This window comes from Neoarius graeffei, chromosome 9, assembly GCF_027579695.1.
Source record: "Neoarius graeffei isolate fNeoGra1 chromosome 9, fNeoGra1.pri, whole genome shotgun sequence".
Classification (NCBI taxonomy): domain Eukaryota; kingdom Metazoa; phylum Chordata; class Actinopteri; order Siluriformes; family Ariidae; genus Neoarius; species Neoarius graeffei.
In genome coordinates, this window is record NC_083577.1 from 49,716,311 (window position 1) to 49,730,063 (window position 13,753).

Consider the following 13,753-nt stretch of genomic DNA (forward strand, 5'->3'; position numbering starts at 1 on the left):
GTTTTGACAACCTTAAATAGCAATATTAACAATAGTAACCCAAACCGTTTCATAGACATCACACTAGATACAGAATATTTACAGCGTGCTACTTCTTAAAAGTTCCATTTGCTCTAGTAAAATTACCGAACCCTTCACGTGAGCAGAGCAGATAGGGTAATATGTCTGCTGCCATGAGGCAATACTGTGCACTTGATCAACTGCCACAGTCTTCTAAATGCTATAAATTGCTTCATTCCACCTGCACCCACACAACTGCTTTGTTCTGTGCTGTTGGCAAAAGCCTGTAGGCGATCAGAGCTCGTTGTTCAGTAGGGTGCTGCTCCCATATCTCAGCCGCTACTCCATCAACCTCCACATCCATTTCTCCCTAAGACACAATCACCCTCTCTCGCTCTCACTAACACTTGCTGAAGTGGATTGATGTGGCAGAGTGGCTTTGCTGGCATTGTTTTCCGGCCAAACAGCAGCCCAAGCGGATTAAATTAGTTTCTTACTGGACAGGCGCGAGACTGGGGCAAGAGGTGTTAGCAGAAAGTGGTGCTTAAAGGTCAAATGTAATTACACAGACCAGAGCCACTGACGACAGGAACACTTTGCATTAAGTCATTAATCAGCATTTGTAGAAAGACAAGAGGAAGGCTTGAAAGACTTTCAGCTGCACACAAATATCAGAAGAGCCTGTATTAATTCATACACTGAAATACTGTTTAGAGTTTTGCTTATCTTCATTAGAAGGTAATTTAGACTTCTGCAAAAGAATTTCAGACCGGTTATTCAACCTTGACTTTTCAGAGAGGTATTCACACAAAACAATTAACAGTTATTCCACGAAATCGAGTCGTACATGAGCTGATACACGCTGAGTCGGCTATAAGCCATGTATGACAAGACTGAGTGGAATAACTGTCTTATTCTATCTGCATTCACTGGATTTTGAGAAACAGAGCATTTTTATTTTTTTGCAAATTCGATAAATAAAAACTTTATACAAAACGTACGACAAAATCATTTCCGCTTAGAATGTAAACAAACTGGCAAAATGACAGTAGCAATGCTATAATAATAATTCTTGAAAAATAAGAAAAGATACATTCTTACCATCACATACTTTTATTCCATATTTTGTTGCTTTTTTGTATTTTGGGGTTTTCTTCTTATTATTATTCTTTAGGGTTTTGTGGCGGTTGGCAAACCAACTTAGGCTACATCCACACGACAACGAGATGTTATTTAAAAAAATATTGCGTCCAAATGGGCAACGATCAGTAAAATATCAGGTCCATATGGCAACGCAACGCTTGCTGAAAACGATGCAATACACATGCCACACCTCTAGGGGCGCTGTAAGACGGTCCCTTTGGGGACACCAGAACAATAGAAGAAGTAAGGACGCATGCGCATAAACTATTATGCGCGAGACTTCATATTAGCCACAAAGTCAGGAAAATCTGTTCGTAAAATTACATTATAATGACCAAATACAATGAAAAGTATTTTTCCAGTCTCACCTGTGAAAGGTAATCCCATGTGATCTCGTTTGGACGGCAAACCTGTTGGTACAGTTAAACGCAGCTAATCTTTATTCTCCGCTTTGACCTATCCAATATGGCGGCGAGGATGACGTATGATTCTACGTGGAAGGCGGCGTCTTTAATGGTCCGGAATAAATTGAATGCTACATGTTGATGGATTAATTTGTTGTTTTTCACCTGTGAAAGGTAATCCCATATGATCTCGTTTGGACGGCAAACCTGTTGGTACAGTTAAATGCAGCTAATCTTTATTCTCCGCTTTGACCTATCCAATATGGCGGCGAGGATGACGTATGATTCTACGTGGAAGGCGGCGTCTTTAATGGTCCGGAATAAATTGAATGGTACACGTTGATGGATTAATTTGCTCTTCTACGCCCTTTTTGAGGAATGTATTGTAGGACTTAAACCCACATCTGAAGAGGTGAGATCGCTGCTTTTTTTCCCTATTTTTGCTGGCGGGATTGACTCTGCCCTAAGAGCTATTCTCTCTCTCTCTCTCTCTCACTTTGCACCATTACACAATAAATATTCACAGTGAAAATATTTTGTAAGCGCGTTTCATGAACCAAGTTATAGGATTTGTTGACAACTCGCATCGAGTTCGTTACACTTCTACCCGGCGTGAAGCACTCACAGTCGTGTGGTTGTGACGTCATCGTAAACAAATCCGTTCTACTCATCCAGATGACTTCACAACGGCAACGTTGCCAGATCTTTCCACTCTGGAACCCGTTCTCAAAAAGACTGCGTTTTGGGCACCCAAAACGCCGGTGCCGTGTGGACGCCAGGCCTAAACAATAAGCAATTGTATCAGAGTCACCTGAATCCGTTGCCGTGTGGACAGGGCCTTAAACTGATTGGGCTGGAGTGTGGAACAGGAGATATGGGGGAGGGGGGAGGACACCCTGTATTCTTTTAGCTATTTCTGTTTCTTTTAAATACTTGATGTTAATTTTGGGGGATTTGTTTTTGAGTAGAGTTTTTATTTTGTCCTCGGTTGGTTCAGTAACATGCTCTGCCATTTTGTTTTTCTATACTCATAGCTGATAGCCTAGTAGTAGAGTAACCAATCAGAGCATGCGGCTGCTCGTATCCAGTGAACGTGGAAAGAATAATACAGAAGATACAGTACATTACCTTTTATAAAGGTATAGAGAACTCCCAAAGGAACAGTCTGAAAATAGATTGAAAGTAACTGCTACAACTTAAACTACAGTTGCACATTCTTCTTCTTCCTCCTCTCTTCTTCTTATTATTATTACGGCATGTGTACATCATATATAAGCATATAACATCAGACAAGTACTAATGAGATGGCAATCTGTCAGATTTGTCCCTTAACTGTTGTGATTATACTTTCCTACTGGGTTTTAAAATTGCATAGCTACTCGGCCTGGGTGATAAAACAATAGCAATATGAACTGTCGATAAAACACTTCATCAACAGCAAAAAGAAAATTGTTTCGAAATTGCTCGCGCGGACTGGAATTTGCTCCGCTCGTGCTGCTCAGTAAATCGCGCATGTTATCTACATATCAGCGACAAGCACAGGTTGCGTTTAAATTTTGCATCTGCAATTTCTGACCAAATAAAGACAAAAATTGCCTGTTAATGTTTGTGACTGGCACGGAAATATATTCCTGAGCAGCCCTTCCAAGTAAAGTCTGTGTGTGAGAAACACTGAGCAAACAATAAGGAAAAAGTGTTGATAAAAATAAGGTGTTTAAATTCAAAATAAAGTGGTTAAATTCAACATGTCTCCTGGTAATTATTAAAAATAGGTAATTGAAATGATCAATAATTATTGATGTCTACTGAAAAGAAACATTTTATCATGATACATTTTTCAGCTACATCACCCAGCTCTAACAGCTACTCTCATTTTTCCTGTGCCTTCACCCTTCTTCCCCACCACAATCACTCTCTTCCTCTCAAGATGCATGTACGTGAGTGTTTGTTTGTTCTCTGTTAGGGCTATATCTCTCAGCATGCTCCTCTGTTTTGGAAGTATAATTTATGTATAGACAGCCACACACACACACTTTCTTTTCCACCTTCAGTAATTTAGCACACAGCTGACAAACAATTCTTTGCAGCCCTCAGCCAAATTGAGCTTGACTCTTGTCCCTACCTCAGATAGGCAGACCAGGACTGATTGAAAGCTTTGATAGCGTCTGAGCTATAGGAACCCTTTCTCTGCCTTAGTCAGACAGCAGGATGGATTTCAGTCCCAATTACAGATCTACTGGATTGTTCTACAGTAGAAGGAGTATGAGCCCATGCCATACACTCATGATGTGAAACTGAGCCAAAAGAGTTCACGTTCCCAAGAACAGAATGCAGTGAGGTGAATTGAACACACAGTGGCTTTTAGGCCAAGTTTACATTAGACCGTATCTGTCTCGTTTTCTTCATGGATGCACTGTCCGTTTACATTAAACCGCCTGGAAACGCCGGGAAACGGGAATCCGCCAGCGTCCACGTATTCAATCCAGATCGTGTCAGCTCCGGTGCTGTGTAAACATTGAGATACATGAATACGCTGTGCTGAGCTCTAGCTGGCGTCGTCATTGGACAACGTCACTGTGACATCCACCTTCCTGATTCGCTGGCGTTGGTCATGTGACGCGACTGCTGAAAAACGGCGCGGACTTCCGCCTTGTATCACCTTTCATTAAAGAGTATAAAAGTATGAAAATACTGCAAATACTGATGCAAATACTGCCCATTGTGTAGTTATGATTGTCTTTAGGCTTGCCATCCTTCCACTTGCAAGTGGTAAGTGATATGCGCTGGGATCACACACACAGCGGCTCAGTCCTGAATCACTGCTTGTGCACTTCACTCGCGCGCTCTGTGAGCTGCGCAGGGCCGGAGTGCGCACCCTCCAGAGGGCACTCGCTGTTCAGGGCGGAGTGATTTGGAGCGCAGGATGCCTGCGGAGCCGAGCGTATCCGTGTATTGGTGTTGCTGTGTGCACGCAAATCGTGTATTGGCGTTGCTGTGTGCACACTAATCGTTTTAAAAACGTTAATCTGATGATCCGCTGATACGGTCTAATGTAAACATGGGCTTAGAATACACACAGGTTTATACAGAAAGGAATCTTCCCGTGTGTGTGTGTGTGTGTGTGTTTTTAATGGCTCATTTTTTTAAAGATTGGGTAATGCAGTTGTGCTTACTGTTCTGTTTTATAGCTGGAGCATCTAGCCAGAGGAATTTTTAACACTCGGTCATTCAGACCCACAAAGAGAGTCCTGTCACCATGAACAATCTGGAGACTCAGGATTGGCTCCTTTACACCAGGGGAATGGAGCTGCATCTCTTCCAAATAACAGCCTTGTAGACTCTTATTGGTGGTGGCCAGAGCCTTCAGAATGGTCCCATACTCTGACAATAGAGGACAGAATTAAATCAACTTTTAGGTTATAAATTATTTATAAAAAACTGCTGATAGGTTATGACACTGCCTGAAGTAAATTTCTATTTATAATGCAGACGTGTCAAGTATATTTAAGATCAACAGGGCTCTAATACAATAATATAGTTTAAACATTCGTCACCACAGGCTGACTCAGCTTTCCTAGCCTGCAGGTTTGCTCACCTGTGCCAATGTACATGACGTGATGGAGTGTGTCCTGGCCCTGTACAATGTCCACCACTAGCTTAGAGAAGCGCACATTATCCTGCCACACCAGTGGGTTCACAGACACAGGCTGTACCACGTCGTTCATGAGGTAGAGTCGCTGAGCATCCTGCAGGCTGCGTTCAGTTAGGCCCTCATTGGGCCCTTCGTCCACAATGGTGCCACACTGCAACATTTTATAGTAAATCTGAGTAACAGGCACCATATGCATTTCCCATACATGGATGCAAAAATGCTAAAAGGGTTAAACTGTATAACTTTCGAACAAAATGTAATATAACAGCAGTATGTCAGGGTACAGATGTGCACTTTCAGATGTTCAGTTTCCTTGCCTCACTACTACTCATTTCAAAATGATCTGGATGACTGAATGCAAACCTTTAGAGATATACTAACTAAGCAGAACCTTGTTAAAATAACACACACCAAATGTTTAAACAACTAGTACTTCCATTTGGCAAGGTAACATTAATCCAGTGTAGCTTCACAGCTATGGATGTTGGTTAAAAGCAATCAGAGAACAGAACAAACAGAGTCAAGCTGAGTGGTGTACCTGGAAGTTGGGGATGGGGTTAGGAGTTGGCAGCCAGGTGGAGCGTGGGTTCTCCTGAGAGCGGAATGGCCCGTTGAACGCACGTGTGATGGCACTAAGGTTGTATGCACAAACTGCTGATGCAGCTATACTGTTCCTGTACGGTCAATAAAGAGATACAAAGACAGTGTGAGAAAGAGAACAAAAGAAATAAAGAACGGAAAAGAAAGGGGTTAAAAATTGAGGCTATATGACCATGAGTAAGAGATTTCCAGATGATCCATGAAATGAGTAAGCAAAGTAAACGTGAGCTGTGCGTCTTGCTAGGTAAACGATTTTAGCTAATAGTGCAAGGTACCAGTAGCGTACATCGACACCTTTAGGTTGCTTTTCTGATGCTAACAACAGTTTAAAGTAAGGGTTAAGCTAAGATTTTTATGCCAGAATGCAACGAAGTCACAAAAAGCTAACTGTGTTTCAGTTGCTGCCACACACCGAGAAGAATACACAGGCGCTCACACTGTGGAATTACTACTGATGCACACTGCTGCTGTTAGGTAAATGCCACTGAAACCTGTGTAAATCTCTGCTCACTGCTATTTAGTTATCGATGCCATCAACCGCTCTCCAGACAAATAATTAGGATGGTTGAAATGACTTTTAGAACTTCAGCCCGTCTTCCTTCTGCTCAAACCTAGTAAAATAATAATGAATCAGAGTCAGTCAGTAAATAGCAGCCACGTCTGTGAGTACAAAATGGAAGACTGTCTTTAAAAAATTTAATTCATTGATGTTGATTTAACAAGCAGACGATTCAAAGCCAAATGGTATCTTAAGCAAGCAGAAAATATCCAGGAGAGTAAATGTGTGTTTTGAGCTGCAGAGACCACTGACAAATGAGCTGCAATAACTAGGGTGCAAGCAGCAGAGCCATGGACAGATGGTCTCTACGGCTGAGCTCCAGCAGGGAATCTATCCCTGCCAGACTGTGGGGCCTGGATTGGTCTGTGGTTATTGAGACTGGAAAAGTACCAATAGAACCTGCATCAGAGGGCTTAGGGTGCAGCTCTGCTATGGGGGCCACATGCTGCGAGTAAGTGTGAGAGAAAGGACATTGCCAGCAAAAGAAAGAAGGTTTGACAGTGCAGCTCCAATGACTAGCAAAAGACAGCAAGATCCTTTATATCCAGCAAATTGGGCAGTGATGAGATATGGGCTGTTAAGCCTGGAGTAAGCTGGAGCAAGAAGAGAAGCGAACTTTACTCTGAGGTGCCCTGCTGTAAGCAGGTTTTTAACATGGCAGCAAAACTATGCTTTCATCAAATTGTTCTTTTCCTTTGATGCTTTCATCAAGGCAGCATGAGAACATACTGATTCATAATAATGGCCTTTTTGCCTTAGCAGAAGCATAAAAAATGATCAACAGATATATGCTGCCTCAGCTTTGGCTCTATGCTATATAAAACTCCTCATGTTCATAAAGTCCCTCTTGCAGGAAGCTGCTGTTAATAAGCCCTCTTTAATCATTAACGGAATAATAGCAGGCAACTGGAAGAAATAAGTAACAGTTCAGAGAGCAAAGAGGATTATTTTAACTGCTTCGGTTCATTGATTTAACATTGCGGGTGGGCCTGTGTCTCATTGAGTCATAACTCTTGATTAACCTTCAAAAAACATTACCAAATTTAGCTGTGTGAAAAAGACTTAAATATAGTTGCAAGGTAATGTATTCGAAACTAAACAATACTGATATACAGCGGACGGCACGGTGGTGTAGTGGTTCGTGCTGTCGCCTCACAGCAAGAAGGTCCGGGTTCGAGCCCCGTGGCCGGCGAGGGCCTTTCTGTACGGAGTTTGCATGTTCTCCCCGTGTCCGGGTGCTCCGGTTTCCCCCACAGTCCAAAGACATGCAGGTTAGGTTAACTGGTGACTCTAAATTGACCGTAGGTGTGAATGTGAGTGTGAATGGTTGTCTGTGTCTATGTGTCAGCCCTGTGATGACCTGGCGACTTGTCCAGGGTGTACCCCGCCTTTCGCCCGTAGTCAGCTGGGATAGGCTCCAGCTTGCCTGCGACCCTGTAGAACAGGATAAAGCGGCTACAGATAATGAGATGAGATGATATACAGCGCCAGTCAAAAGTTTGGACTCAGCTTCTAATTTAATGGGGTTTTTTCCCTTCATTTGTAGTAATTAAGTCACTTCATGTGTTAAAGTAATGATGGATGTCGTTTCTCTTTACTTAGTTGAGCGGTTCTTGGCATAATATGGATTACTACAGTTGTGGAATAGGGCTATTTACTGTATTTTTATTATTTACTGTTTGATCTCAAACACATTAAGAAAGCACAAAATTGCACTAATTAACTTTTGATGAGGCACCTGTTAATTGAAAAGCATTCCAGGTGACTACCTCATGAAGCTGGTTAAGATAATGCCAATAGTGTGCAAAGCGTCATCAAGGTAAACGCTGGCTACGCTGAAGAATCTAAAATATAAAACATTTTGTTTAACACTTTTTTGTTTACTCCATAATTACATACATGTTCCATATGTTAGTTCATATTTTTGAAGTCTTCAGTATTGTTGTACAATGTAGAAACTAATCAAAATACAGAAAAAACTATGAATTAGTAGGTGTGTCCAACCATTTGACTGGTACTGTACATACAGTATATACATACTTTGTGTGACTCCTGCATTAAATCAATATGTGGTGACATTCTGCTTAAAACAATTACACACAATAGTACCTTTCATGCTTTTATTGAACAAATTCATTAATCGCTCACAGTCGAGACTGAAAAAAGTATGTGAACCTTTGTATTTAGGTATGTAATGACTGGTAGAACACCCTTTAGCAGCAACAACCTGCTGCTAAAGTTTCTGCCATGCTTCACTGTTTTGACACAATGCAGTGCCAAATATAGTGCTCTGCGATTTGTCCAAAAAAAGTACGTTTGTCTCCTATGTCTACAGAACATTGTCATATCAGCATTGTGCATAGTCCTAGAACAGTCGTTCCCCACCCCCCAGAAAGAGGTTTAAAAAAAAAAACTGTACTGTACATATTATGGTAGAAGTAGAGAAGAGGAGTTTCTACATAGCATCTGTGAAGGTTCTCGGTCATCATAGTAAACCAGAGGTGCGAAAGAAGGCAACTGGACTTGCTTGAAATTCTCGAAGACATTTCACCTCTCATCCAAAAGGCTTCTTCAGTTCAGTGATCCAAACACCTACAGGATGACTGAGAGGGTCGATGACCCACGTGACCTCAACGAATCTCCTTAGGCTTTTGGTCCACTAGAGCGGTGGTTCTCAACCGGTGGGGACACTCTCTCGGGCGGGCGTGAGTAGGCTCGGATGAGGGGAAAAAATCAGGAAAAAAAATCATTTAAAAAAAATCATGAAAATTCCCATGTCGAAAATGCAAGTGGCTGGACTACTATAACACAGAAACAAATCAACCACAGTTTCATTTCAAATTTACCAATACAGGGGGTAGTATTTTGAGCCTGTGACGCGATGTCACGTAACTGCTTAGGCTAGCCTACTATATAAGCGTCTGCACACGCGTTGCGCTTCATTCACTCTAGTCTAGTCTCTTGCCAAGTTCGCTTGTGCCAGCTCTCGCTAGTCTATCTGTTATCAGTGTTGATATCGATCTACTTTAGGCCTTTACTTCAAACCCAAACAGTCTTTTTAAAGACCAATACCACAAAAAGTCTTTTTAAAGACTATCCCAATCTCAGCCCTAGCTATTTTTTAACTGCTAAGCATGCACTTAGCTAATAGGGTAAGCCTCTGCCTTTTTCACCGTGTTGCAACACATACGACCCACACGACTAAGACAATCACACAGTCACTCACTCAGGACTACAATCTTAAGTCTTCAAATAAAATTGGTATTGCCTGCAAATTTGTTAAACACTTGCATTAAAGAACGTGCATAAGTCCTGTCTGATTAGTCCCTGATACTTGTCTCTTAACATAGCCACACATCCAAATTATAATTAACAAAAATGGAGAGATTTCTAGTGAGGACCAACAAGGCAACCGACGCACCACCAGCTGCAAAGAAGCTTCGAAGGTACGATGAAGCATACCTGCAGTTTGGATTTACAGTCACGGCTGATCTGAGACCTCAGTGTGTCGTGTGAGGTGCTAGCAAAGGACAGCATGAAGCCCTGCAAACTTAAAAGGCACCTCGAAACAAAACATGCTGCTATTAAAGATAAACCGGCAGAATATTTTAAAAGAAAGCTTGATGGCCTCCATCAGCAACAGGCAGCCACTTCAGTGCACAGCACTGTGTCTAAACAGTGTTTGGAGGCATCATATGTAGTGGCCAAAAGAATAGCTAAACTGGGTAAACCGCATACAATTGCCGAGACTCTCATTTTGCTGGCCGCACAAGACATGTGCAGAATAATGATAGGAGATAGTGCAGCAGCCAAACTCGGTGCAGTACCACTGTCCAATGACACAGTCGCTAGGAGGATTTCAGACATGTCTAATGACATCAGAGAGCAACTCATAGAGTTCATAAAACAGAGTCCTTACTACGCGCTGCAGCTGGACGAATCCACTGATATTGCTGGGCAGGCACAGCTCCTCGCCTATGTCAGGTATCTGCGTGACAAGGCGATTGAGGAGGATGTCCGGTTTTGCCGGCCTCTTCAGTCGCACACTACAGGAGAAGCCATCTTCAATGTCCTTGATATTTTTATCCGTGAAAATGGTTTGGCTTGGGACCGATGCGTTGGCCTATGCACGGATGGTGCACGGGCAATGACGGGCCGCGAGCGTGGCCTAGTTGCTCATGTTCAGCAAGTAGCTCCACTTGTGAAATGGACACATTGTATGGTCCATCGCGAAGCATTAGCTGCTAAAAAAATGCCGGTTCTCTTTGACTCCGTGCTGAACCAATCCGTGAAAATGACAAATCTAATCAAATCACGGCCGCTAAACTCTCGCTTGTTTGGGGTCCTCTGCCAGGAGATGGGGTCAGGGCACGAACAGCTGCTTCTGCACACTGAAGTTTGCTGGCTCTCCAGGGGGCGGGTGTTTCAGTGGTTGTATGAGCTGCAAGAGGAGGTGAAGTGTTTTTTGACAGAAATCAAATCAGATCTGGCAAAGCATCTGAATGACACTATGTGGCTTGCATCTCTGTCCTATTTGGTCGATATATTTGACCGTTTAAATGGCTTCAACCTGTCTCTGCAAGGCCGCGAAACTCATATTTTGCTCCTCACAGACAGAGTGGACGCCTTCACACAAAAAATTGACCTCTGGCATGGCCGCATCAGTCGAGGGAACTGCGACATGTTCCCCAGCCTTGCAGACTTTATCACTGATACAGGCACGTCACACGATTTCTCGTCTCTATTTCAATCAGCGTCTGAGCACCTGTCTGCAATGAGAAAAGAATTTGCGACGTACTTTAAAGAGGATTATCGCTCTTTTGCGTGGGTTCCAGATCCATTTGTGTGCACAGCAAACGAGCTGTCAATTGATATGCAGAAACAGCTTATTGAGCTGAAGAGTGACAGTAGGCTGAAGGAACTTTTTACCTGCCCTCTTTCGTCATTCTGGGCAGCATTGATGCAGGAATACCCTCAACTCTGTGACGTCACCTTGAAGATTCTCCTCCCTTTCGCGTCCACATATTTGTGTGAGGCAGGATTCTCAAAAATGACTGCACTCAAAATGAAATACCGCAATCGTGCACAAATCGAGGATGATTTGAGGCTATGTTTATCAGACGTTGCACCAAGAATTGAGGATCTTTGCAAAGCAAAGCAGGCTCAGGTCTCACATTAACATTGCCTATGTGCAAGCTTCTGTAAAACATGCAGATGACATGCCTATTATTAGGCCTAGTAATAATAACAATAATAAAGCATAAATTCATATCAGAGGTCTAGTGCCAATTCCCAGTTATAGCAATAGCCTAGTAATGATAATAGGCCTGATAATAATAATAATAATAATAATAATAATAACAACAACAACAACAACAGCAAAACATGTAACCTCATAATTATATAGCTATAGCCTAGTAATGATAATAGGCCTACCACTACTCATAATAATAATAGTAATAATAATAATAATGCCTGCAAGCTCACATTAGAAGTCTGATGCTACTTCCAGTTATAACAATAGCCTAGTAATGATGACAGGCCTACCTACCGCTACTGATGATAATAATAATAATAATAATAATAATAGCGTGGGCCTAAAAATAATAGTCTATCTATGCAAGGTGGTGCAGTGGGGGTGGGGCCGGTAAGGGGGGGGGGGGGGGGGGGGTGGCGCCAGGAGGAGGGGGGGCCCCAACTACAATGAACCAGCTTTGGGAGGGGCCCAGCTTGAAAAAGGTTGAGAACCCCTGCACTAGAGGATAAATACCTGGAACTCCCCACTAGTCAGACAGAACTGAAGAAGCCTTTCACATGAGAGGTGAAACATCTTCAAGAATTTCAAGCAAGTCCTGTTGCATTCTGTGGCAGCGGGGGCGTGGCCAAGCAGCAGTCTGTGAATGGAGGGCGGGGTCAGGAAAGGTAAGTGGCTAAGTCATTTCACCTGCTGTCAATTAGCGTGTGGCTCTGCGGCATGTGTTTGACCAAGTGAGAGTAATCGATGGTCAAACTCTTCAGCCAAGCGCGGCACCGACCTTCCCTTATTTTGCTATTATTAAAGATAGATTGTACTGAGTGATGCAGGACACTCAAACTAGTGACGAATAACCCAATTGTTAATCCCAAAGAGCCACAGGGAACTTGTATTCCATGCGGCTCACTTTAATCCCATGGCTGGACACTTAGGGCAAGATAAAACACTAGCCCGAATAATGGCCTGGTTCTATTGGCCAGGGATTCGCAGGGATGTCCATCGGTGGTGTGCGGCATGCCGTGAATGCCAATTAGTAAATCCTGCGGCAACTCCAAAAGCGCCTTTGCACCCTCTTCCTCTAATTGAGACCCCGTTTGAGCGAATTGGGATGGATCTCGTCGGGCCATTAGATAGGTTGGCACGAGGGTATCGCTTTATTCTAGTTCTGGTGGACCAACGCGATATCCGGAAGCAGTGCCTCTCCGCAATATCTCAGCACGCAGTATTGTGGAAGCGCTCTTCCGCTTTATCTCCCGGGTCGGGATTCCGAAAGAAATCCTGACAGACCAAGGCACTTCGTTTATGTCACACACACTGCGCGAGCTGTATGGGTTATTGGGGATTAAGTCTATCTGCACCAGTGTCCATCACCCACAAACGGATGGCTTAGTAGAGCAATTTAACCAAACACTCAAGAACATAATCTAGAAATTTGTAAGTGAAGATGCACGTAATTGGGATAAGTGGCTCGAGCTCCTGTTATTCGCAGTACGAGAGGTCCCGCAAGCCTCCACGGGGTTTTCTCCCTTTGAATTATTATACGGGCATAAGCCATGTGGCATTCTGGAAGTACTACGGGAAAATTGGCAGGAGGGACCACCTAGTAAAAATGAAATCCAGTACGTTCTTGACCTGCGCGCAAAACTCCACACCCTCACGTACCTAACCCAGGAGAATTTGCGGCAGGCACAAGAAGGTCAAAGCCAGCTGTATGACAGGGGCACACGCCTTAGAGAGTTCACACCAGGAGACAAAGTGTTCGTGTTATTGCCCATGTCGAGCTCCAAATTAGTCGCCAAGTGGCAAGGGTCCTTCAAGGTCACACAGTGAGTCAGGGACGTCGACTATGAAGTGAGGCAAATGGATAGGGGCGGGGCATTGCAAATCTACCACCTCAACCTTTTAAAATGCTGGAATGAGGAGGTCCCCATGGCGTTGGCGTCGGTAGTCTCAGAGAAGGCGGAGCTGGGGCCGGAGGTGAAAAAGATAACATCTCGGACCACTCCGGTCCCTTGTGGAGACCACCTCTCACCGGCCCAACTCACGGAGGTGGCCAAGTTGCAAAAGGAATTTTCCGACGTGTTCTCGCCCCTTCCTGGTCATACCCACCTCATAGAACACCACATCAAAACACCCCCGGG

The 13,753-nt window shown here is 43.4% G+C and overlaps 1 protein-coding gene across 3 annotated transcripts in view; it reads right to left on the reverse strand.

Moving 5' to 3' along the window:
- The window catches only part of sema5ba (sema domain, seven thrombospondin repeats (type 1 and type 1-like), transmembrane domain (TM) and short cytoplasmic domain, (semaphorin) 5Ba), a 249,449-nt gene that overhangs the window by 40,484 nt on the left and 195,212 nt on the right, over positions 1 to 13,753 (reverse strand). For all 3 annotated transcript variants that reach the window (XM_060929724.1, XM_060929722.1, XM_060929723.1), the window contains exons 10-12: positions 5,738 to 5,873; positions 5,143 to 5,350; positions 4,721 to 4,928 (exon numbers count right to left, since the gene is read on the reverse strand). In XM_060929724.1, the coding sequence (XP_060785707.1) occupies positions 4,721 to 4,928; positions 5,143 to 5,350; positions 5,738 to 5,873 (552 nt within the window). The remainder of the gene's footprint in view (positions 1 to 4,720; positions 4,929 to 5,142; positions 5,351 to 5,737; positions 5,874 to 13,753) is intronic.